Source organism: Phlebotomus argentipes, unplaced genomic scaffold (genome assembly GCF_947086385.1).
Source record: "Phlebotomus argentipes unplaced genomic scaffold, Phlebotomus argentipes genome assembly scaffold_18, whole genome shotgun sequence".
In the NCBI taxonomy this organism is placed as follows: Eukaryota; Metazoa; Arthropoda; class Insecta; order Diptera; family Psychodidae; genus Phlebotomus; species Phlebotomus argentipes.
In genome coordinates, this window is record NW_026776177.1 from 5,848,598 (window position 1) to 5,875,950 (window position 27,353).

Genomic DNA, 27,353 nt, shown 5'->3' on the forward strand with positions numbered 1-27,353 from the left:
GCACTTGCAGTGATTAATAGTGCTCCATCTAATTAAGATGCACCAAGAGAGCCACTTTATCATGAGGTGTGACGCTATCGTCGCGAAATAAGTCGATTAGAGACAGTCCTGGGGACACTGCAGTGTCCTCAAATGCGTTTGAAAATAATTAATAACATAATAATTCAGACGAGGATGTCCTGATTGTGCCCACACCGGAAAAGTCACTTCCTGGACGCCAACGATGGCACTTTCCAGCTTTTCCAGGCGGCAGTTAATTAAAGGGAAAAGTTTCGGGGAACAATGTGCCATTCCCCCAGGAAACAATTTCAATTGGCAAAATTAGAGGTAATGAACGATCCTCACACTTTCACCTTGCACAACAACTGCATCGTGCTCACCATGTAAATTTATTATCATCACAGAGAATGTGCGGAGCTTTTTGTGTGTCTCAATGCGCCCCACACAAATTCACATGGGGCGCACAGAGGGTGGGTTTTTCGGGGTGGTGAAACTTCTCCCTCTCAAGTCAAAGTTACGCGAAAGGCAGGAAAATTCTTGCGATATGCACAGTGCCTTGTATTAGCGTGTCACGGTGAAAGTTTGTCCCAAAAGTAAATTACGTTTTCTTTGAGAAATGACTCATAGACTTTGTCTTCCGCGTGCCAGAATTTTGCACAGAAACTCCTTTTTGCCCCAAATTCCATGCTTTTAGAGGCGCCCCAGTGAACGGGAAAAAGGTAAGCAAACTGTGTGAGACAACAGATTAATTAAGACTCTTAAACCAACACAAGATATCTTAACTTGTAATTTTCATGGGAGAGTTTTAAAACACACAAAACACCGCGACGGAAGCCATGAAAGCATCGCAAGATGCGATAATCCATTTGATAAAAGATTCGTTCTTCAGGAAAACTCAAAGCTTTTATTTCTGTCACATTAAATAATTTTGCCATGAGCAGCAAATGCATAAAATATGCTTGAGTATATCTTGTGGGGAAAATGCATTTAGGGAGAAGAGCATGAATCATTCTTCCCATACTTGGACTTTATTCCATTAAAAATGAATTAAAATTTCACATTATCTTTTTTCAACTTATCGCGCTTAAATTATGCGTTATTAAATATTCATCGTGACTGATGCGAAAGAAGGGGCTTTAATGAATTTCTTCAGCAAATATTTGACTGAACATCCTTAAAAGCTCTCACAAAATTGCTTAAGGAATGGAATTCTGCAAAAAAAATCATTATAAATGCAAGAATTTGACTTATCTTAAAGTTCAGGGACACCTGAAAACTGTCTGATTATTTTTACTCACCTTCAGATTATTATATTGTTGTTTATTCCGTCTTTTTGGGTGTTTTTCCAAAAATTTTATTTTCTCCCTCTTCTGTTCAGCTCTTAGCCATTTTCTGGAGCTTTCTCCAGAAGCTTTTGCCTATTTTTCGGGCAGATGATTTTGAGAAAAACAACAATCTTTTCAATTATTCATCATACATGGTGTTTTTTTATTTACTTTAGTTGACGTTGCTCAAGATTCTGACAACAGACTTTTACATTTATGTCATAATGTCTCCTTTACTATATTTATTTCTCTCATATTTATACTTAAAGTGTTATTTACATGGAGCTTTATACGTCTTGGTTGAAATGTAATGACATTATAGCTTTAATTTATTTCTCTCTTCAAGTCATCTGAGCTTCTGCCTTAAATTGAAAATAATCACCATGACTGCTTCTGTTTTTCCTCCGTGATTCATCCAAAATTTCAACAAATCATGCCGCACAACTTCTTCAAAAATTTTCCACCTCACATCAAAGTATTTCAACCAGTTGAGAGGTTTCGCATTAAAAAAAATCAATAGAATACAATATACTTAACGATGGGAAATAGAAACACACAGAGATACACTGTGAGAAATCGGTCGAGTGGAGTCACGTTGGCGTCATTTGCACTTTTGGTTGGATGCTGCATTGCGGCTGGCTTCTCACCTGGAAAGCACAGAGTCATTGTGAAATTGATATGGCATGATGGGAAGTTTTCCCGCGGGAGGAAAATGACGAAAGTTTGCTCAATTAGATGTGACATCATTTCTTATCGCGCTGGTCATTAACCGCGCACAAAACCGCGAGCACTTGAAGAAGGTTGTGTTCTTGAAGTCCGCGCAAATGCTCAGACCTCAGCAATTCCCAAGGGGAAAGTCACTCGCAATTTCAGACTATTAATTTTTCATGATTTTTATTCAAAAGGCCAAAATTGTGGCATGAAAAACCTCAAAGAAGAGAAAAAGTTACGAAATTTGCCAAAACTTGATAAGCTGATCCATCAGATGATCAAACCGAGCTTTTCTTGCGCATTAAGCTTTTTTTCACCCTCAAATTTTATTATTTTCTGGACTAGATTACGCCCAGGAAGTCATAAAGTGTTTGAATGTGTGGAAAGACAAAGAAAATGGTGTAAAACATGCGATATTACTAGCGTCCCCCACGCCAACTTTGCTGCCCCCTGGCGGAGATAAAAGGAGAAAAAAAAATCAAATATTTAAATTTGAATTTAATATTCAGAATTTTTAATAGTTTGCTTGAAAATATTCAAATTTAGATTGTTTTGCAATTTCACTTGAAAAATCATCACTTTTTGATAATATTTATATTCAAATTATGATTTTCTCTATACAAAGTAACATTCAATATTTAAATGTTTAATTGAAACCATTAAGATTTCTTAAAAATCACCTTGTGACTTGCCCCTTGGCAGCAAACCCTTCGATATGGATCTCATGTGAAAAATTACAAATGGGAAACATGCAATTTTATATTAATTATGACTACTATCGGAATTTCTATCATCCACGGCAAGTGGCGTTTTTTTGCCGCCACCCTCGCGACGCCTTCGAAAAGGTTTAAGACGACATTTTATGGGTGAACACGTGAAGTGCTTAGTAAAAACACGCTCCTTTTTTTTATTACAAATTGCCAGATACACGGAAAGGCGAGAAGGCATTAAAAGCGATGGTGGAAAAAATTGTGACTTTTTGCTCCGGCAGTCAAATACGAGTAATTGAGTGTTCAATAAAATTAAATACACTAAATCAGGCATTTGGAACGACGCAGAAAACACCTTGCTGACCTGGGAAGACATTAATTTTAGAGGCTTTGAAATTTCTCTTAAGAATGGAGCACATTATATTCCTCTTGTAAAATATATATAGTCCAATGTAAAAAAAAAGTTACATTTTCTTATTGAAGAAAATGGGACAATTTATCAAAATTAGACTCTAAGTGAACAATGTAAACAATAAAAATAATAAGTACATTTGCAGCGTTTTCCCCGTTGAAAGCTCGTTGAAAATAGAATAAATAATGTACAACGATCTGCAGTGAAGCAGATTATATGTATTAAATATTCTCTAATGCGATTACAAAATAATATAAGCTCGTTTCCATGCAGAAACCTATAAGAGCTTCTGAATCATTTCCAACAGCAAAATCCTTCCACAAATCCACTGCATTGCATCGTGAACTTTTAATTGATATCTTCAGTTGATGGCACACAGTTTTCCCCTCTCTCGCTTCTGCATTGCTGAAGATCAAAAACATGGAAAATCGATTTGGCTGCTTGCCACCCCATCGGATGTCAGTGTGAGTTAGATAAACTGCCAGTGACTTTGATCCAAAATTCCAAATATACATATTTGTGTGGCTGATGGAAGTTGATTTGCATTTACACGTCGAGGGAAATTCATTTGGATGCGCTCGTGCCAAACCGCGATAAATTTCACATGCAATGGTGAGAGAGAGACTTCAATATCTTCCCCTGCTGCTCTCCCCATGCAAACACACGCGCTCACACCAATGAATATTGCATGGGTGGGAAAGCTCAACTTTTCAATCATTTCCGGGATGTTTTCTGATATGCTCACATGTGAATTTTAACGCAGATTCCCAGTTGAAAAGCCCGAGCTTTTCGCCCTTTTCCCATCGCTCACACCGCTGGCGAAGGGATGACTGAGAGGGTGCTTTAGCAGGGCACTTTCCAATATTTAGAGACAGCCAGCATGCCGAAAAATGGGTGTGAAAGAGCTGGAAGTTATTTATCCCTCCGCAGGGAAACCTTCGCAATGCCCAAATTCGGGGGAAACGCTGCCTGGCGGTGTATTAAAAATAAATTAAAAAATTCTTCAATATCCGCCCCGAGATGTCCCGGCCGCTGGAATAAGGGTTGATCGCCGCCTTCCGGAAGGCCACCCTCTCGCGATGGCTCCCTGCGGAACACCCGGCGCCTCCATTGAACTCAAATAGCATCGTAAATTATGTCTACATGACGTTGACAAAGGTTAAAAGTTGTTTTCTTTTGAGCAACATGTGCGTGTTTGCGATGATGTGTGTGTACTTTATAGCCCTCTAGAATATCTTTTCTTCACCCCCAGCCGGAACACCTTCCACCTTCCGCCGCCCCTCCACCAATTTGGCGCTCAATTGTCTTCCACGCGCGCGTATTGTTTGTGTACTGAATGGCGGTGGCAGATGAGTAATACTCTGCAATAGCTAAGGTGAAAGTTAAACAAGGATCTTGTCTTCTGCCTTCACGCAGAGTTTACGCAACAAAAGCCCCTTATTTATATCTGTTAGTGCTGTTTACCAGGGAGACGCGCAAATTACCAGCTAAATTCTGAGATTCGCTGTTATTTTCCCATGGAAAGGAACTTGCACACATTCTGGTGAAGAGTTTAATGTGATTCTAATCAGAAATTTATAACACAACCACAGGCATTACTGAAGATCAAAGCAGATAGTCGAAATGCCGAAACTTCTGCATGATAAAAGGCGACTTGAGAGAATGCATTGACCTGTAGTGAAGCTAAAAGTGTGAAAAGAAAACTTTGGTTAACTTTAAGGAGAACTTATTTACAATTACCAAACGATTAAATGAATGTCATAAACGTTTTAACGCAAAACCTTGCGTAAAACCGTAAATATCCGATTAAAGACTAGCAATGTTGTCTATTCTTTGCAGTGTTTGCGAGCTTTTCAGCTGATAAATTCGGCTTCCACTCTTTCAAAATAGTGTAAAATTGTTTTGTAACTAAACTCTGAAGAGATAATAAGATAAAATATCGGCTTTTTATCCGATATTTATATTTTTATCCGAAATGAACCGAAGATTCACAAAGAAGGAAACTTTTTTTTCTGTAATGTGAATTTGCATCCCCAATATTAGCATCCCCTGAATGAATTGAGAAAAGAAAGTAGAAAAATAGTAAAGAATAATGATAAGAATGTGAAAAGCGATGTTATCATGTGAAGAGAAAATGTGTTTTCCAGTCCTAATTTCAATTGTTATAATCTTGCTGAAGTCAGCATAATTGCTCCAAACTTTCGTCCCAGCCCGTGTGAATTGGCCAAAAAGGGGGTTGACTTACCCTTGAGGACGTGAACGTAGACGCTCGACTGCTTGGCATTCGCCGGGGCGCACGTGTAGTTGCCCTCATGACGAATTGTGGCATTCCGCACAGTGAGAATGCTCGACTTCTGGCGATTTGACGAAACCACTACGCCATCCTCAAAGTCGTAGTTCACCATCCGGGAGTCGTGGTACCTGGAGGCGGGGCGACAGGCATGAGACAAATTGTTGGGGTTGGGAATCCACCGTGTAAATCTAATTATTTCAGAGATTTATACCCCAACATTCCATTGCTTTTGTGGACGAGGACTTTTGGGTCGATGTGAGCAAATTTAATTTCATGCGGATTTCGTCTCAGTGCAAACACGAGACGCGCGCGAAGGTGGAGGGATTCGGAAGGAGTGTCAATGGGGAGCCGTTTATTTGCTACCATACGTGAATGATTAACGTACCAGAATACGTATAGCGGACTCTCAGTGGCTCGTTTCAGCTTACACTCCAATCTCAGCGTAGATCCCTCGTTGATATGCAAATCGGGCGCCTCTATTATTTCAGCTACCGCCTCTGAGTGTCGGGAAATTCGGTGTGGGGGCGCCGGGAAGAGACACGGGCGTCCGCAGAGACATGCAGGGAGAGAGAGAAAACTCTTCAGTTGGTGTCCCAGGGTGACTTACTGTGGGAATTCTTGCGAAATATGCGAATATGTGTGTGTGACAATATAAATTATGGTAATTTATTTGAAAACAGTACAAAATGACACTACAGATAGTGAAGTGCTAAATGGGATAAAAGGAGGAAAACCACTGTTATGGCTTCATTATCTAACTGCGACTCCCACGGCCATTGTGCCTCCCAGCAGTAACTCTGGGTCCCACAATGGGGACCCATTGTGCTGCACTGAGTGGGTGGAAGATATCTCCACCGCCGCCCCCCAAAATCAACCCTCCGCTTCCCCGTGAGCACAATGAGATGTGTGTAAAGTTGTGCGAAATCACTTACAATCCATTACTATTTGCTCTATTAGACATGTATGGGAGAGGGGGATTTATTGTGCTGAGGGGAGAAAATTTGTTTCCATCCCCACAGTATTAACTCCACCCCCGTCGACATATCTCAGGCTACCCCCAAAGAGTGTATCTCCCATTGTTCGGTAGTGTGCCAAAGCACTTCCCTATTCACATATTTCGGGGGTGTAATCCAGATTTTCACGTCTTACCAATGCCGAGTGTTCTGGGCTTAAGTGTTCTATGGCACATTCACAATTACAATTGCTACACAATCAATTTTCTCTGACTCCTTCATTCACTCTCACATGCGGCGTCCTTCCTTCTTTCGGTCCTTTGTGTCCTCTTCGGCAAAGGCGGCTGCTTGGCTGGCTCTTTGAGGACCCATAATTAATGAATAAACTATAACCCAATGAAAGCTCATTCGCAATAAAAGTGGGCTTTGCAAAACAATAAAATCTCCAATCTGAATGATTTGAACTCCAATCTGAAACTCAAAACGTTTCATCCGCACATTTTAAGGGTTCAAGTAAAGGGAAAAATCACTCGTGATTTCAGGCCATTAACTTTGTTGATTATTCAGTCATTCTTTGATTGAGGGCAGAAGTTTAAAGGCATGTTGAAGTTCCGACTGTGAAGTTTGTGAAACAAATCTAAATATTTGCAATAGTTTGATTATTGCTCAATTTTGAATATCTTAAAGGGCAGTTAATGTCAGATAAAACAGGGAAAAACTAGACTAGAACTCCTAAAAGTCGATGAAACACAAGCGGAACTTCTACATGCTTCTCAAACTTGAACAGCTGATAATAAAACCGAAGTTTTTCTTTGTCAAAAGCTTCATTCTAGCGCTCAAATATCCTTCTTTTAGGAAGTCAAAATGCGCGAACAGCTTTCTCCACGCCAGCTTTGCTGCCCTCTGGTGACCAAATGTGGAGAAAATAATGAAATATTTAAATATATTTAAATTTTGATGAAATATTCAATTTATTTTTGCCGAAAATATATCATTTTTGATTACTTTGCAATTCAACTTTTGTAAAGAATCATTTTCTGATTATTTGAAAATAATTGATTATTTGAAACTCAAAAATCAGCTAGTGATTTGCCCCTTGGTTTCAATGGTGGAAGTTGATGACATCTGAATAATGTCAGTAAACTCTGGCAAGTGGTTTAGGTGACATTAACCCTTAGTTAATACATAAAAACCACAATCAACATAGGTCGAATGAGTTATCTTATAATACATGTAAACACCGTAAATCAAATGTGAAACATAAATAAAAAATGCCTCATGAGTTTAATCAATATACAATTCTAAACATTAATTGAAGGTCGGGTTTTGGCCTGAAAAAATGTTGGAAAAAAAATTTTGCACTTGTTTAACCTCAAGCTAAATCCTCAAATATTTATAAATTGATACAACAAAACGTAAATTTATATGCACGCACATACATATGTGTTTCATGAGTGTTGTAAATTTGCGAAACACTTTTCCTTCCTCACTCTGCAATATCATATTCAAGGGTATATGTATTTCTGGAAAGTGTATCGATTGCTTTGGAAAACCTGTAATAAGACCCGAGAGAGGAGAAGTAAAGTCTGTCCTCGTGACGAGCACCCCTTTTGTCACAGAAATCGCTCAGGTGGAAAAGGGCTCGAGTTTTCATTAAATTCCAGTGGTGGAGAGTCGTCAGAAATGGGGGCCCGATGGTGAATGACACCCACCCCTTCCGCATTGGACTAAATTTTCTTGTCACACCTCACGAGCCAAAGGAAGGCTCGTGACAGTCGAAATAAACTTGGGGACAAGGTGAGAGACGCCCGGGAAAGCGTTCCCAATTCAATTTTCCACTCACCGACTATTCTCAGTTCAACGAAAATCGATTGGGGTGGATGTGTGGATATTTGGCACTCGTAGTATCCTTCGTCCTCCTTGCGGGCGCTCTTGATGCGCAGCGCCCAGTTGCTCTGGTGCCGCGTGTGCTCCACCTGGAATCTGTCGTCGCTGCTGTAGGTCAGCAGGCCCACGGTGAGGAGCTGAAAGTCCTTCCGGCGAAACCAAGAAATCTGCACAGGACAGTTTGACAATCCAGAGAGAGAGAGAGTTTTAAGGATTTGGCAGAAACTCGCGTGCATCAGCAATTGAAGGATATTACAATTAGTGCAATTCTTTCTCAAACCATTTGATGACCAGTTAAATAAATATATGTAGCGCGCTTCAAAAGCACACCCAAAAGAGTGTTTTAGAGGTGCGTGAAAACCCAAAGCCACACAGCACAATTTATATAACAGTGATATTTGGGCTCCTATTTAGGGGGTGTTTTCGACAGAAGGTTTGGTAATTATTTTAAATCGTCACTGTTCATTATGATTTCATTAAATTAGCGTTGCTTTTAGCACCAAACTAGCTCAATTGCGGTCGCCCGGCCGGCCTAATTAAAAATTTACCCTCTCGTGTCAGGGAAATATATAGGTTAAAAGCCTATGCACACATTAATCCTATCGCTTGAATTTTGTACGCACGTGTAATGCAAAATTTCTACAAAATTATATTGGAAATATTAGATCGTGCTGGTTTTGATATCGAAGCAAGATTACATACATTTCTGCACAGCCTGAAAGCTTTTGATGGAACTATTAGCTAATTGAAAAATATACGAAGTGCATTTGCACAAATTTCGTGTGTGCGGAAAGCTTTTTGATCAATATGTGTAAAAGCAAGGGGGAGATATTACGGTCAGAAGTGGTGTACGATTCAGCAGAAGTAGTTGAGAAGTGAAAATGCGTTAATAACTTCATTGTGTGCGCTCAAAAGTCACTAACAAAAGGAATAAACGCAATAATAGCAGAAAAATAATTGTTTCTCACATATTTTTAGGTTATGTCATGAATTTAAGACAAACTTTGCCATTGAATAACCTTCAAAATCATTAATTAATGTGCTTAAACTGAGAAAACTTTCAATTTACTGGCACAAAAATGATGAAATCTGTTGAAGAGCAAAAGCTTCTTAATGTTGAACTGTGTTCTTATTGCTAAAATTGATCATAACCTCTAAAAATTGTCTATTTTAAGAGCTTTGACAATTTTTTTCACTCTATAATAGGAAATTTCAGCTAATTTTTGACTTTTAACAGCTCTATATTCTTCAGATTTTCATTCTAAAATTCACAAATAAGTTTCTTTCAAGAATTCTTCTTGATATATCAAGATAATTTTTAGGTTATGATCCAAAGTTCATCCAAAAGAGCGATTGAAAATGAAATCACATCAAAATATCCACTGGAAACTTTTAAAATATTCCTTAAAAACCATTTCTCTGTAAGTTTTAAAGGCCACACATTTAAAAATTGTGTATTTTTAGGTCAAAGACTCATAAATTTTAGGTTATGACACTTTAGACGATTGGAAAAATCTATAACGAAATAGGAAAAATGCGTGTTTTAAACACTGTTGGAGTTCTTAAAGTTTCTGTGATTCTTCACAGAAATTGTGAAAGTGTCAGGAAGTGTTGTACACTGTCTGGCCGTTTTATCTCCCCCTTGTGTAAAAGCTTTTTCACAAATCACTGCCAGATAATTTTGTGTATTTGCCTAAGTTAAACTGCAAGAATATTCCATTCGTAAAATGCTGTTCTTTCTCGGTTGGGAATGTTAAAACTGTTGAAAACGAAGGATATTTACTCGTGGGTTTTCTAAAAATACCAAATTTACCGAATTAGTTTGTTTTTCTATTAGTAAATTAGGTTGTTCCTACCAGGAATACACTAAGGGCTGTGTTTGCTCACTTTGTAACCACCCGCGAGGGTGTGTTTCCTTACGAAGAGAGAGCACTCCCAGGGTAAATTGGGAAATGTAAATATTCGCCCTTCACTGATTTTCTCGTGGTTTTTCCCTCCCGCAAATTAAATGTGGCTGCGACGTGGGCGGAAACGCACAAGAATCGAGAAAGAATTACTATTTAATGAGCCACCCTCGGCTTGCGGGAGAAATCTCTCAAGTCGACGCGAGCTTTTCGACCGCTCGGGGTGGCAGTTAGTAGTAAAATACTTACTTACAGTGGCTGGTGTTGTGAGTGAGACGCTGCACGGCAGGATTGCCAGGCCGCCCCGCTGGCTTATCACACGGCTGTTGTTTTTCGTTAAAAATTGACCAGGGTGTCCCGATGTGAGGGAGTTGTGATGGCTGCCCCGGTGCTCGGCCAAATCTGCACGAGAGAAAGGCATTTCGGCTGGAGAAAAATTAATGGACTCTCGCTTTCAATGGCCCTCCCACACACACACACATCCCCTCAATTCCACCCTCAATGGCTTCCTATTGTTTTTCGACTTGCCCCGCCGCCGCTCAGAGAGCCACAGCTATTGCCATTCGAGGAAAGAGTTGATCCCCAAAATCGATGGTGTTTATGGCCAAATATCTGCTAGAACAACACTCGAGAGAAATTTGCTAACCCAGCGAGCCAAAGAAAACAGCTATTTTAGCTGAAAAGTGCTGAGAAACCGATCAGCGATCGCAGCGCACAATGAAGGAAACTTAATAGCGCTACAAACGCAGCAATTTGATGCAAAATATTAGTCATTCTTCCCTTTGCTAGATATTTTGCTAAATTTATTGCTCTTTTCTGCTCAGAACTGAGCAAAGAGACAGGAAATTCGGTTTCCACTGCGACATAAAAATGTGTTTCTGGCGTAAAAGGCATGAAATCATGTAAATCTCTTACATTTGAGGGTATTTGTGTTGCGCTATTTATACAATTGTGTATTTAAGTGCGCATTTAAGTTCGCTGTGCTTAGAAAAGCGCTTTTGTCTGCTCATGTTTGAGCAGAAAGTGGCAGAAGTGATGGGAAAATGATTAAAAGTATGCTCTAAGAAGGCGATAAACTGCTTAATATTGTGGCCAAATATGAGCTCGCTTATGAGCACTTGACTCAGCAGAAAATCAGGTGAAAAACATACTGACTTTAGGTGAATGTGTTTGCTGGGATACTTGATTAACTTCTTGTCTTATTTACACAATTGCTCGCCCAATAGAGCAATGGCCATCGTGAGAAGCACTTGATCTGCTAAACCCATATCATCTCTATATATTTGGCGGTCTACTATTCTAGCTCAAGTCCTGGCAGATTTCTGACTCCCTCTTCAGCTCTCTTGCTGGCGCGGATAAACGTGCAAGAGCACATTGGCCATAATATAAATTTAGTCTGATGCCACACCCCAAAATGAGATTTTGCATAATACACCACGGACCCAGGGCCAGGGTAAGTAACTCCGCCGCCATACAATATTCATTTGCAACCATCCAAAAGGTGCTACACACAGAATTCCTTCATATTTTAGCCCACCTCGCGCCATGCAATTTTCATGCAAAGCCATTGCATGGAAAGACGTACAAACAAATTAAGATTTTAACTCGAGTGGAGCAATGGAGGCCCTTCAAGTGGATGCCTTTCGTTTTTAAGCAGCAGCAGAAGAACTGCATAAAATGCCCGGCATGACGACGATTGCGAACACGATTTTCTACTTGAAGTAGTTTTTCCTAACATTTTTCATACTTCTTCTATTTGGCCAAATTCGTGACTGGTAATATTCCGGCTATTCATAATTCAACGTTCTTATTGCTTCTTCACATGATTCCGGGGCCCTTTTGCCTCTCACCCAATGTCAATTCCCAACAATTTAGGACACCTCGGCGTTTCCTAATTGATTTTCTTGTGGCGCTCAAGAAATTCATGCCAAATATCGCGAATGTTTTCGACATAGAATAAATGTTCGTGAATAGGATTAATTTCATAAGCTCAGCAGGGTGCAATTTTCTTAAGGAAATATCACCAGCTGATGACCCAAAATTGTTGGTATAGTTTACAATAGGTCGGGAATGAGATATTCACCTAAATCCTCGTCTCTGGAGATTGTCAGCAAATCTTCTTGCTTTGTAATGGGAAAGAAAATTTGCCAGAAAAGCAGCGATTAGATTCAGAATGGCAAAGTGCTCTTGACTGGGGGTTTTCACGAGATTGTCATCCACTATCTGTCGTGAGGAATCTTGGAAAGCTCCTCAAGGAGACGCCATTGTTGCCACTGACCCTGAACTGGGGTGTGATAAATTTGCATATGTGAGATAAATTTAATGGCAAAACAGCACCTTTGAGTATCTCTTGAATCATTTCCACACAATTGCTGCCAAAATTGCTGTGTCGCACATTTAATTGAAAAGAATATCAGTGTGAGAAATCACAACTTAACCACTTTATTGGGCCATTTCTCTATCTCTCTGGCCTTTTGTCAGGGAATCTGCAAGTTTCGCAGGAGTTTCGCCATGGGAGAAAAGTCAGACGAAACCATTATTCTAACTGGAAGGAAAATGCTTCTTCTGTGCGCCCCCAAAAGACATGCAATGTTGGCATTTCACTCATGCGAATCTGAAGGTGTGCATGTCAAAGCCCCGTAAGCATTGGCAGGACTAAATGCCAAACACTTGCTATACATATGTTCGGAGTCCCCTTTCTGTCCCACTTCATTTATGTGGCCAATCCATTTTAATTGTAATTTAGTGAAATGGGATTGACAAGGCTAAAATTGCTATGTATTTACCGCCATTCCACTCTTCGCTCCGCAGTTAGTATTATTATTTCGTCCCCAATTCGATCCTTCTGACATGCAACAATAGTCATGGAATGTTATTTAGATGTTTTCTGTCACTTTCTGCACTCAAAGGTGTTCAAATATTTATGCCTCGGGACATTGGACGAAATATATGGCTTTCCGCATTTCAACTTATCTCCGAGAAAACATCCTAAAACTTGTCCTTCCTATCAACTTGTCGAACTGCAATTTTACTTTCTTCACTTTTCTCTGTGTGTTTGTGTACTAAGTTAGTCAATTAAAGTTCCTCTGATGTTGCATTTTGCAGAGTTTGTAAAATGCTCTTTCCATTTGCTTGGGAGATGAAAGGCATTCTCTCGTGTAATGAATGTCCTTTGATTATAGGGTTTGTCTTTTCCACATCCTGAAAGTGTTCAAGAAAGAAAAACTTCCATGACTGTGTGCTGCTTTCAGTGTTGGGCGAATTTCCTACATTTTCACTTTTACACAAATTTTCTACATGGTAAATCGTCAAATGAAGGAACCAAAGTTCTAATTTCATTTTAGGCACAATTTTTTATCTTCTTCTAATTCAATTGCTGAAGCGAAAGCTATGAAAAGGCGACATTTTCATAGTTTACATATTTGGTATTTCAATGATTTTTACTCATTCTTTACGTGTAAAATGTAAAAAAGATATTTTTTACCATGCAAAGTCTCAACACTGGCTGCTCCTTAGGACTCTCCTGGGCGTCGCAAGTTTCGCAATGAAACACATGGATGGGCGAAGGATGTGTGGTAGAGATCTTGGGGGTGAATTCACGAGCGCCGCAGATATTGAAGAGGGTTGGCGACGAGGGTGAGCGATAATCACACGTAATTATTTAGGAATTAATTACGAAAGGACTGCGAAGCAGTTGCGAGGACAATTTAAATGCCACACGACGACAGCGCAGAAATTATGGCGCCAGTGGTGACGCTTTTATCACATATCACTTGCCGCACTGTCTTGCCTAAGTGGTTCCCATTGTGCCCGGCTGTTTTGTGGAGGACACACGAGCCGGCGCCGGGGACAAAAGCCGGGCCCTGACAGCGGACAATGGATGTCGAGGACTTTGTGTGGATTACACAACTTTTCGCATATGGGAACAAACTAGCAAACACTAATAACTCCCCACTTTTCGCGTAAGTGAATTTCCCAGGGCTTTTTGGGCCTCCTTGTTGCCAAGATACACAAAATGCTAATGAAAAAGCCACCATCGCAACTGTTCTCGGGGTCTCGGCAAATTTTCCCCGCAACTCTTCGCGGACTTTTTGCGTCAAACCATCAAGAAGAAAACAATGCCAGTCTTTTGCTGGCACATGTGCGCCACCCTTCGACTCTCATGATGATATGTGACTTAATGAAATGTTTCTCTTGCTGAGGTATGTGACAGTATTATTTTATTCGGCATAATGCCATAAAACTCAGGTTCTCCTGCACTGCCAAGGGTTTAGTCTTCTTGTCGCTTTTTTTGCCCAATCAAAGAAAGAGATGGTTTAGGAGGCACTAAAAGAACTTCTTTCGCGTCATACCTAAAAAAGACACAGAGACAGTTGTAAAAGCCGAATGGCAGATGATTATGGAAGGAATGAATTTACGATCTTTTGTCTTTTATCTAAGGAAAAGATAGAAGCTTGAATATTAAAGTCTCTCCACACGATGGAAAAAAAGCTCTGTGACTTCATTTTGCAGCATTTGCAGTTCATTTTTTTTTGCCTCTAGGCTCTAAGAGGAAATCCAATTACAGTTTGAAAAATAGTTTGTAGAAAAGTTTGCCATTTTAAACTAAGAGGAAATTGAGTTTGTGGATTTGCAGAATTTCCATACATCTTTTTTAATATGTCAAAAACCTGGGGGAGAAAAGCATTAAGCTTATTTTGCTTGAAGTGGAGAATTCAAAGTAAGAGCGATCTTTTTGCCGTTTGTAGAAACTTTTCTTGAGTTTTCGTCTATTTTCCAGTGAAAACTGCACGTGCCTGTGCAAATATGCAAAGCTCTCCGTGAGCCTCAAGTGATTTCATGCGTCCAGCTTTCATTAATATTTTTATTATGGACACTAAAAGTCACTCAGCGTGAATTACTTCTCATCCCGCCTCGTGTTTATTCATTAAAACACTGCTGCCGGTGTATCACTATTTTCATCTAGCTCAACTTTTACGGGGAAATTCGTCCAAACTGCCCTCCGGGGACCATCCCAAATGTGAGATTGGGGAGTATTAATTTTCACTTTTCGGGGAGGCGGGCGAGAGATTGTGGCAGAAGATGGCAAAAGAGTGCGTTAGAAGCGAAACACATTTGAAGCTCATCCTTTGGCCTCTCCAACCTGACTCGTGAAATATTCATTAGACCATTTGCACAATTAGTATCCAGCATGTCGCACAGTAATTATCGTTCCGGAACTTGGTTCCTTCTCGCACCACATTTTGCCCTCGCGTTAATGGTATCGTGCAGTGTAAAGTGCGCCATTTTTTCCCTGTACAACCGTCCGACAATAAATGTATTGCGAACGGTGGCGAATGGCTAATGTACGACTATGTAGCTTCTGCACTTCTATGTGACCTCATGTGTGGAAAATGCACGACTGAGAGAGAGACACTTGAATGCTCACTTCATGATTTGCTGCATGTCCTGCACGCGGAGAAGTATTAAATGGTAATTGAAACAATTTGCATTTCACCCCAAATGTCACGTAAAGTCATGTTACAAAATGTATGTATTATAAGCTGACTCTGTTACTCGCTCTGCCACTATTTGGCAACGAGAAAGTATATATCATTTTTGCCCGAATGCAAAATCAATGAAAATCGGGAGGGAATTTCAGAGACGAAGAAGGCAAAAATACATCAATATTTTAATGCAATTCCGCCTAAATTTATCAAATCTCTTCCTCACAGTGTTAATAGTGATTGAAGAGACACAATTCTCAACAAATTTTAGAGGCAAACATGAGAGAATTCGCCTTAGACGTCTTAAGAGTTTTTCGCGACACTTTTTCCGCGAAATCAACCTTATTTAAGCTCTTTCTGAAATAAGAAGTCCTTTTTGTTATTCCCCAAATTAATTGTCCTTTATTGTGCAGTCGAAAAATCTACCGCACTTCTACTGGTAAATCAGAAACAATGAAAAGTCAAAATTGTCTTTTTTTAAGAGGGAAAGTTGAAAATTTCGCTTTTATATTGCTGAGAAATTTACAAAAATCACCTTCATCGTCCATTAGAGTGCTAATATTGCTCTCTAATAATTATTTTGTGAATATTTCAGTTGATTCTGTTGGTTTTTTTGGGATGAAAAAATAAATTTTCATAGTTTTCGATTCATCCTTCGATAAATAGTGAAAGAAAAGAATTATTGTGATTTTTCAATATAATGTTGCTTTGTCGTTTCCCACATTTATTTATTTATGATTCATCTCTAAATGCATTCCATGCGAAATGATTTCTGATTTAGCTTTTATTTGAGATTAATTTATATTAATGTGAATTTGATAGCAATGTTTAGCAACTGAATATTTGATTGCGATTGAGTTTCAATAAATATATTTGCATCAAATGAAACTTTAACCGTGAATAGATTTTAGCTGGAATTCTAAATACCCCAAAAATAATTTCAAATACATATTTGAATGTGTTTATTTTCAATTTCACTTCCGGCAATTCAGCTGGACAAAGACAAAATCTATTCGCTGTTCCGCGCAGAATGACTTTTCAATGAATTCTGCAGCAATTTGAGAAGAGCGAAGAGGAAGTCCAAGAGTTCTACTAAGCCAAGTGGATAAAAATATTCAGAAGTAACTCATGGTGAGCTCTTGAGAAAGTCGGGAGAATTCGTAAAATTTTATGGAGAACATTTTCTCCACAGTTGAGCTTTTTTTCCGATGCCGTATATAGAAAATTTGCAGAAGGGAAAGTTTTCGAGGAAGAGACGCTCGGAATATATTGAATTTGATTTGGTACGTTTAAAGAATTTATCTCATTTATTTCTCTTCCATCTTCGGGGGCGTTTTGTACAAATGTGTGTGAGAGGGAAAAAGTTGTGGCATGAACTGTTTTCACATGGACAGAAAAAACCCCGCAGGAAAATCCCAGCCATTGAGATATTGATTGACGATGTGTTTAAGAAAATGTTAGAGGGTATGTTTGTGAAGTAATTAAATGTAGTGCCTAGAAAATGGAATTAATTGATTGATATCCACACTTGTAATTTCTATTTTGGGATAAATATACAATAGATGCGCGCCACAATACACTCAATTCGCTGGAAGTTGATTGAATTATTAATTACCAAATGACTGATTGATAAATTGTTTGAGGCGCCCGAGCAATTTGTTACGTCCGCGTGTCCGATATTCCTGGCTGAGTGCTTGTTGATTTATCCGGGCGATAGCAATAGATACCAGAAGTGCTTTCCATTGCTCGAGGATTACACTCTTACCCATAATGATTGATTAGCTTTCCGCCCGAGGCGCTGCCAGGCAAAAAGCTCTCCCACCCCAAAAGAGTCCTGTTGTCGTAAAAGATCCGCCCCGGCAGGCAAATTACCCTTATGGACTGGATAGGAAAATTTGTGGAAATGCAGATGGAAATTTTCCACTTGGTCGATTGACGAATCAGCTTTGGCGTAGTTCCAATTCAATCAGACAAAGTGGTGCATAAAATATTTCAAGTCAATGACCAATAGGTGAATTGTTTCCCCTTGCGATGGACTTCTGGGGCAATTTCCGCCGCTTTTCAAGCTTTCCCAGATTCAGATGGTCGAATTGAGTTGCTAACTTTGGCTTTCAAACACACCATGAATTTGCACAACTAATAAATTAAAATGGAATTGAAGAAGATTTCTATCCACATTCATAAATAAAGTGACTCCAAATCAAATATCGATGTGAAGCTAGAGATCTGAATTTTTCCACCAATCTTCCCTCATTAATAAGTAATTACCATGCCAAGTTTGAAGACATTTGGCCCAATACTTTATCCCTTTGTGATATCAAAACCGAATCAAAGCAGAAAAGCAATCGAGATTTTAAATAGCGCCGTCTCAGCAATCTTTGATTATTTGTCCGGTACATTTGTTTTGGGTTCTTAAAGTGGTTCAAATTAATCCGAGGTGTCTCCAGGATAATCATCCTGCAGATTTCCAATTTTTATCTGGACTTTATATGTGTTTGATATCAAAATTTGATTAAGTGAATTTCAATTTATGATTCAGAGGATCGAACGCAGACTTTTTCGACTGTGCAAGAAAGGAAATTTAATCAGGGAGATAACCAGAAGGACCTCTTATCCCAGAAAAAAAGTTTTGAGCGCAATTAACTGCGTAAAAAGCGTTGATTTCGCGGAAAAAGTGTCGCGAATCATTTTTTCGACAAATTGTTCAGCATTTTTAGGTGAATTCCGTCACGTTTGCTTCTAAGTTCCATTAGAAATTGTTTCCTGACATGCCTCTAATCTTTTTAATACCGTGAGGAACAGATTAAATGAAGTCCTGCCTTCTGTGTTGTGCAATTACATATTTACAGACCTCAAGAAGGGGGAAAACAGCCCCCGAAACGTCGTAATGGAATAAAAATTGATTGAACTATAACGAAATTGTTCATTCCGTTTTTAAAATCAATCTCCATCACTTGCCGAAAAATACATCCATCAATGACTATTTAGAGTTTTCATCGCTTTCGATTCACCCGTCATTATTGATCAACTACAAATACTTCATCCACCCACAATTTTCCACAATCCTTTGCGCGAGCTGATAAACTCCTTTTAGTGATAGATCAAACAAGCCATCGCGCCCCATTATCAAACCATCGCGGGAGTTATTAAATGAGCCATTGAGTCGCTTGTCGCTGAAATTGCTTAAGTATTTTTGCTAATGGGGCGAAAATGTAAAATCAACTGCGCCTAATTGAAAGCAAATGTTGTGGCATAATCAATTTGTGTTATGCACAGAATTGGGCAAACTCATGGAAAATTAGTCAGACGAGAGATCGTGTTTTATTTTATGGGGAAACTTTGGGCTCAAGGTGATATGAGATGTGCGGCTGGCGAAGGGTGGCCTCATCATCATCTCAACACCACGGCTGAGTAACTCGATAAGAAAGTTATGTTGTTGTATTTATTGCTGGGAATTTTGGTGGAATGCGTCGGAGTGTCGGTGGCGACGTTACGACAAAATATCGCAGTAATAAACTGCGGTAATACAAGGTGTAGGAATAAAAAGTGGGAGATTACACGTGAGATTATTGATTTCACATTTACTCTCCAGCCACCCACTTGATGTGTCCCTTTTTGTATTTTGGACAAGGAGGAAAGTGTGCAGAAATGTCTCACCTTTGCGATGGTGCCTCATCAGGCCGTGAATTTCTTTATCCAAAAAGTATCCACTCGACACTTTGAACAGAGTCATTGCAATGATGACGAGGAGTCTTCTCAACCACATTAAGATAAACTTCACGTGTCTTCGTCACCAGAGTCACAATTTTTCCCAACACACATCCACAACATTGCACAGGAGCTTCCCGCAAATTGTCCCTTGCAAGAAGCACAACTTGCCGTCGCTCAGGCCATTCCCGCAGTCAAATCCCTCGTGGTGGTGGTTCAGAAACTACCCTCTCGTCTGCATCCAGGAAACACTGCGCCAAGAGACACCTCACGTCCTCACCCACGAAACGTGCCGCACAGATGGGAAGGCCGCTGAGAACTAATGCGGACTCGGAGGGTGAAAGTGTTTCCTGGGGAAGCAAGGATTGCCGGACATGCGCCCTGCTCAGCATCCACAAGTCCCACCGGCGGACTTCCCCTCCGCGATGTTTCATGTTTCACGCATTGGAATGCCTGCTGGCGAGATGGGAAGGCGATCGGAAGAGTGGAGAGACGAAATCTGTGGCGCGATGAGGAGCCTTCCGGTGACAACCAGCACATTTTCAAGTCACTGATAAACGCCACGGAAGACATTTCAGGTGTGCCATTAGGAGGACACTTTTCGCCTTAGTCCTCCGATTACATCGAATGACGCATAGTTGTTCCAGCCTTCGAAGGTGTGGGAGTTACTTTGAAATTCAAGATATTTCATCCCCCGAGACCTTTTCCACTGGCAAAGCCTGTGAATTTCCTCACATTTCAAAGGAATTGTGGTGAATTTTATTTAGTTTACGTTTCCCCTAAGGAAAGTTACTTTAATGATACATTTATGTACGTCTTTTACATACATTTATAGCTTATTGTGGGTGAACAATCAAAAAGTTCTTCGTCATATTTCAACTTTCTTTCTATGCAATCTCTTCGCTATAAAATTTCCAAAGGGGCAAGTTACTCAAGCAGTCAATCATATCAAAATTTGATTAAAAAATAATCAAAAAATGATAATTTTTCAAGTATAATTCTAAAATAATCAAAATTTGATTATTTCAGGCAAAATATATAAATAAATTAAGCTATATTTCAATATCTTCTGAGTGTTTGATTAAAACTTAAATATTTGATGATTTTCTCCAAATATAGACGCTAGAGGGCAGTAAAGTTGGCGTGGGGGACGCTGATAATATAGCGTTTTCCACATTATTTTCTCTGTCTATTTATGCATTTTCACACTTTATTGACTTCCTGGGCGTGATCCTGGCCAGGAGAAAAGGAAATTTGAAGTTTTTCGCGTCTCACGAGCAGCTGATCAAGCTTGAAAGGCACGAAGAAGTTCCGATTGTATTTCCCAAAGGAAAAATTGGAAACTTGTGGCAGATTTGTGATTTTTTTTCACTTTTTGCCAAAGTTTATAAGCCAATAAATTGTCAAAAAAATCATATATATCGAAATTTGGTTAAAAATCACGAAAAATCAGGAAATGATTGAGTAATCACAATGCTGCGAGTGACTTTTCCCTTGAAGTTTTCTTTTGAAATTCACAAATATAGAAACATCCGCCCGGCATTCATGTGTTCGCGATGTGACATGAAGCATTCGACAATTGGAATTACTACAATGGCACATATTAATATTGCGGCACGAGCGACACGTCCCATAGAGAGTGGAGCAGCACTTTGGAGAATCATTTTGGGCGTCATGCGCCACCCACTGGCGGAGGAGCTTTCACGTGCTTTCACTCCGCCAGCGAACCTCGCAACTTGGGTCCATTATACGTATTTAATGGTCTATTAATGACTAATTGGCAGTGTAATTATGTGCGATCAGATTTTCGGTGAATTTGCGGAATCATCAAACTTTCTCCATGTAAAAGCTACCTCCACGTGAAAGCTTGTCGTCGCTCCCCAACATTTTCCAATTAGGTCATTCTCTACTTTCCAACCAGTGGGTGGGCGAAATTCCGTCGGCGAGGCTTAATCCATCTTCTGCCCGAGTTTCTATATCATAACAGATTCACCCTTAAATATTGAAAATGAAATTTTAAACCATCAATATTGTATTTGTTGGGCTCTCACTTGACATACATCTTTAGAAAAGCTTCGGTAGGAATTTTATAAATAGACAACGATTCCTTATATTTAGATTTCAAGCAACTTTCACTTTTTCCTGCGATAAAATGACGGGTTTGGAAATTTATGAAGCAATTCCCATTCAAACGAGGAGTTTTTAAAGTGTATTTTAGTAGATTAAAACAGTCCTGCAAAGAACGATTTTCCACTTGGATTCATTAAAACATTCTCGATATTTGCAAATTTCTTACACAATGTTTTTAGAAGTATTTAACATTCTTGTATTTGAGTGAAAATCACTCCATGACTATATTTGTCTCTCCTCTTCAATTGACTATCAATTGATTATAAATTCATGTCTGTCAAAAATACCTCTTCAGCGGCACAAATTCTCAGAAGAATGATCAGAAATCTATAGATTCACTTTCTGACAAGACGTGCACGAGCTTTGTTTATGGAAGCGACAGTCCATGATTGTGTTTATTCAACTCCAATTGATGAAATTTTTACTTCTCCATCATTCCGTGCATGGAATACTCATAAAAGTTGAGCACGAAAAAGCTTGTTTACGTGTATATTATTCCTCCAACTTCCCCATTTAGTGACAGTGACGATTGCAGAAGCGAAAGCAGCAGCACAGCGACCATCCCTGTTCGCTGTCGCTCCTCGCGCGGCCCCAAAATAATGTATTATGGGCGGAAATAGGGCGTGCATGAGGGAAAAAATGAAGTTGTAAAAGAACAATTGTATAATTCGTTTTAAATTCCGGTACGGGGTTTTTTTACGTTCCGGTCCTCGACTCATCCTGCAGTGTTTGTCGTAGCCACTGGGGCAGCATAAATATTGCGGAGGAGCCATTACTGGTCACATAAACAAGCCACAGATGGCTTAAAAGCCCATATTAAGCCATTCAAGTCCGTGAGGCAATAAATTGTGGATTTTTGCCGCTGCTTTTGTTCGCTTGGTGGGATTTTTATTTCCTTCTCGCACTGTCTTTACCACGGGCGCCACCCCCAAGCCGACAGCAAAAAGCATCACGCTCCCCTCCGTCCAACCCGTGCGCGCTATCTGCTGAGGTGAGAACTTTAATTCGCGCCTGCAGAAATTCGCAGGTGCTTATCGCAGTGGAAAATCCACATATTGGGCCGTGTATTGGAGTCAAATTGCACAGAACACCCACGCCACGGGGCGCAGCTATTGAAATGCACGCCGAGTTGATAATTGCACAGGAGCACGAAAGAGCCGGGATTCACCACTCCTCCTATCTTGATTGCACAGCGCCGAGAACTCCCAGCCAATGGCCAACCGATCGCACAGGGATCAATTCCCTTTAATTCCTGCCATAGAAACTGACCTGGAAAGCGAGGATTCCACAGGAAACGAAGAAAAAATTCATAATTTTTTGCACGCCGCTCAAATTTAACCACATTTCGCGATGAACATAGTGTGAATAATTGCAAATATTGCAGCTATAAATTATTATTTGGAACATAAAGTGCACTCAGTGAAAAACAAGGCGGAAAAGCACGAAAAATTCGATGTTGAAAATTATGTTCGTTATGAATATTATTCTGGAATCCGTAATAAAACCGCGAAAAAATCAACAACGCTCGTAGTGAATACAAAAAGAAATTATGAAATCAACTACGCCGTTATTAATACAGAATAACTCGTCGTATGATTTTTCCAAACATCACTTCGAATATCAACGCATCTCCTGTCTCTGTCTCACCTCCTGCAGAATACCCAGCATAGATTGTGTTTATATTTAGGCAGTCTTGTCCTTTGTTCACATTGTGCTGCTTCGTGAGGTGAATGTGGAGCGCTTCTAATATTTCCAGTAGACCATTTTTTATGCTGCGATCCAATATGCTCACATCACTGAACAAAACAGCAGCATCTGAGGAAGAAGAAAGAAATCTCCGAAACGTTGTGGCAGAGTGAAAAGGAGTTTTAACTCAGTGGTCTTTATTCCGTCATACATCGTTGAGTTTATTTGCTATATCGAAATTTACAATAACTTAATGTCTATTCAGCTTTCTTACTGATTGTAGTTGAGGAGTGGAAATTCCAGCGAAATTGAGAGGTGAATATGCAGCTTGTTGGTGCAAGGAATTGTGTTGCTATTCTGATAGAAATGCTTAATTATTAACTTATGACTGTACATTGTTGTCTTGTTTGTAGCTAAGCTTTCCCCTTTCATTCTTTGTTTTACACCTGAACAGACGTTGTTAATTTTTCAGGGCCAAATATTCATTTATTACACAGCTTTACAGTGGTGTTTGTTTTTATAGTTCATACGGAATAAGACTGCGGCTTGGTCTTAAGATTAAGACTCGAGGCGCCACAGAATATCGGTCTTACCGACTTTGGTTACAAGCATTTGTGACGAAATATTGACGTGTGATGGTAAATACCATGGCTTAGTTAATTTTCTGCAACTAACGAAGCTTTTTCGAAAGAATAGCTGTAATATTATTAACTACGTAAAATAACGTTGTTGGCTTTATTCTTGCGATTTCCTCCTTTTTTTCGCTGAGTGTGGATTAAAAGGGTTCACACGGCAAAATTAATTTGAGGCATTTATGGATATATGGTCGATTCTCAGTCACCTCGCTGTGAGTGACCCATTTGAGGTAATTAAATATTTCACTCGCAATAATATGACAATTATGTCTATATGCATATTTTGTGGATTACATTCATGTTAAATGCAAATGCAGAAATTGTACCCCATATTCTCTATATTCGTTATATGTTATTTTCCCCGAAAATTTTCATGGTTGTTTCATCATGATAAATTGTTTTTCTTTCTAATAACAACAATAGCACTATTTTGTATCTCTCATTCCATCTGAGAGGCACTCCATTGTGCACAAGTTCTGCGGCACAGAGAACAAATTTCAAACCACAAAAGATGCCGCGCAAGCACTGAAAGACTTTTGCTAACGATATTTTCCCACCCAAAAAGAGGTGTATTGTGAAAATTTGTTCTCCATGACGCGAAAATGGTATTAGTCTCGGCCTGTGCATGATGCTCTCTTCCACACCGTGGAGAAACATTCAAAAAGTTTGCAATTAGAACTTCCCCGTGGCGCACTTTCTGGCACCCAAACTTTACATCACGTGTAATAGGAAAGTATTGCTGGCAAAATGTTGTTCGCTCTCGTAATTTGAATACTATCAAGTGTTGATACTTCCACGGAAAGAGAGAGAGAGAGAGAGCTTCGTGGCGATGGAATTCGCTGTTGAGTAATGTGCGGTGGGTGTTACTTGAGGAATACTTAATGAATTTTCCCCTGCGGAATTATTATTAGTTAAGCAAACTATTTTGCTACAAAATTTACTTCGCTGTGGCAAATACTAATTCAACGTGTATTTGCATGGATATTCCTTTTGTTGTTGTTGTTGTTGAAACACAACAAATCAAATCATGAAATTATTCTCATCTCCGAAGCAATGCGAAATATGTTGAAGCATTGCGCGAATTTAGAGAATTTATATTTCATGCAAACTATGCGTTTTAATTACACTATGACATAATTTCGTAGGGTTGTAAATATTATGAAAATAACTCAAAAGCTCTTTCTCGCAAGGATTAAGTCCTTCTGTCTACAGTTTCATTTTATAATTACAATAAACGCGGAGATATTAAATTCAGAGATACTTAAGAAGTTAAAGTATTTCAAAATCTGTGTTTAGAAAGCCGTTACTAAACCTTGACACTTTTTTTTTAATAAGAACTTGAATTTCTTTGAAACTGCCAGAAAAATGCATCAAAGTAATTTTCTAGGTTATGTTGATTAGTCAAAGTAAGACTTAGTAAGCAAATAACCTCCAAGAATATCAATTTTCACAGTCAAAGTGGAAATAATCTTATTTGTTAGCAGAATGAAGCATTTTAGTATTTTCTGAAAAGTAAATTAAAGCGGGTTTTTTCAAAAGTTTTGATCGAGGACTTTTGAAATTCCTTTTTCAAAGTTGTCAATTTGTTTTTCAAACTGATGAAATTAAGACTGACAAATTTATCACTCATTTTCCGGTTTCACTGCGGAAAAATAACATTTTTAGTACAAACTTTGGCTTTTAATATACAATTTTCCCGTGATTTCTTCCCAGATTTTCGTGAGACGATCAAAGATTTAAATTCTAGAAGAGTTTAGGAAGTGTTGTATAGATTTTAGTCATATTATCCCCTTTTGATTACAATTTCATGACTAAATGCAATATCATCCCTTAATTTCTACACCGATGAACTCGATATTTTCCCATGTTTCCTCATCGTACTATAAATTTATCCAGTCGGACATTTACGTGCGAAAATCCTCAATCGCTGCGGTACAAACCATCTCTTGGCGAGGCAATTTTTCACACTCACGTGGAAAAAGGGGGGGCAGCTCTTCGCAATATGAATTGTGAGGTGTATTTTCATGCGAATTGTTGCTGCAAGTTTCATGTTGTAGAACAAGCTGTGATTATGTGAAACCTTGACATTTTTCATGATTCCCCCCTCTCTCACCCTCTCTCTTGACGTGGGAAAATCCCGACAAGAATGTGAAAACATTGCGGGGGTGGCAGAGAAGGGTTTGGGCATGGAATTGAAGTCAATTTATTAAGTTCTGGAGCGACAAGCCGTAACGATTACAAATGCCAGGAGCCAATTTATTCTAAAACTTCTTCATATGCGATCCACCTGACTGGCACAAGGCGTGAAAATATACATTGCCATTAGTCACCCCCGCCCCAACTTGCCACCCTCGGTGTGAACAACATTTTTCGGGGGTGTTTGTGCTGCGTCGTAAAGAATTTGGCGCCATATACCTGGCGGCAAAAGGCGCTATTGTTTCTTTTTTAGTGTGGGTTATTGACTCGACAAATGTATGAAGACGTAGCGCTTTGCCACCCCCCCGGGGGTGTGCTGTGGCCCTTGAGGAATAAAATTCCATTTAATATTGACTCCCATTTATGATACACACTCTTCTGCAGGCAACACGCGCACTCCTTTCGCCAGCAAAATCAATGCGACTACGGCAAAAGCTCTTGGGCTCACAGAGTCCCCAATTAGGGTCCTTCAGGCATCCAAAAGTGCTCCTTTTTGCCACTTTACAGCTCCTCCATGCTCGGCAGAATTAATAAACTCGAGCTCCCACTGTCAATATTGGCGTCATGGTGAAGTTATTAAGCACATTTTGTACGCGAAGGAAAGAAATTAGAGTCGTCACCCACGGAAAGAGTCCTCCAAAGGTATATAAGGATGAAAGGAATATCGCGCGTGAAGCATTAAAATTCTCCAGTCGTTAAATGAAAAGTTTTCTCTCCTCCTCACGACTGTGTTACTTGCCATCGCGACACAAAAGGCTTGTACTCCTCTTGTTCTACCCATGTTACTCCATAGCAAATTCTCATTCATGTATGCGGAAAGTCGTATAAGTTGAGCAGTAAAAAATCCATAACACAATCGTGCTCCACCCTGAGTTGAATTTATTCCACATGAGGGATTAATAATAAAGTCTGCGACATCCCTGCGACATACACTGTTGTCGAGATTGCTTTCCCTTTGAGTCTCTCAGGTGAAAGAGGCGACTTTCACAGCCAGAAGGACTCTTTCGACTCTCACCGATGGCAATGTCTTGATCAGAAAATTTCTTTATAAGAGCATTCAAGTAAATTTCTTTTCAATTAACAACTTTTTGATTATTTTAAATTCTGAATATTTAAATATTTAGCTGAAAATATTCAATTTTCAAATATTTTGCAATTTTTTTCGGGAAAATATTAATTTTTTGGATATTTTTGTTTAAAATTTAAATATTTGATTTTCGCATGCAAACTTATATTTAAATATTTTACTAAAAATGATTATTTTAAATACTTTGCTATTTTTTTGAAAAATATTTGATTTTTAAATATTTTGCAATT

The 27,353-nt window shown here is 39.3% G+C and overlaps 1 protein-coding gene across 1 annotated transcript; it reads right to left on the reverse strand.

The window, feature by feature from the left end:
* Nucleotides 1-1,479: 1,479 nt before the first annotated feature.
* LOC132259711 (contactin-2-like) lies at nt 1,480-19,704 on the reverse strand. The gene is made up of 6 exons (XM_059757443.1): nt 19,339-19,704; nt 10,449-10,597; nt 8,248-8,458; nt 5,837-5,948; nt 5,404-5,579; nt 1,480-1,972 (listed from the first exon to the last, which is right to left on the reverse strand). Exons 1-6 carry the CDS (start codon nt 19,445-19,447, stop codon nt 1,839-1,841), a joined length of 891 nt encoding a protein of 296 aa, XP_059613426.1. The 5' UTR covers nt 19,448-19,704; the 3' UTR covers nt 1,480-1,838.
* Between the last annotated feature and the right edge of the window lie 7,649 nt (nt 19,705-27,353).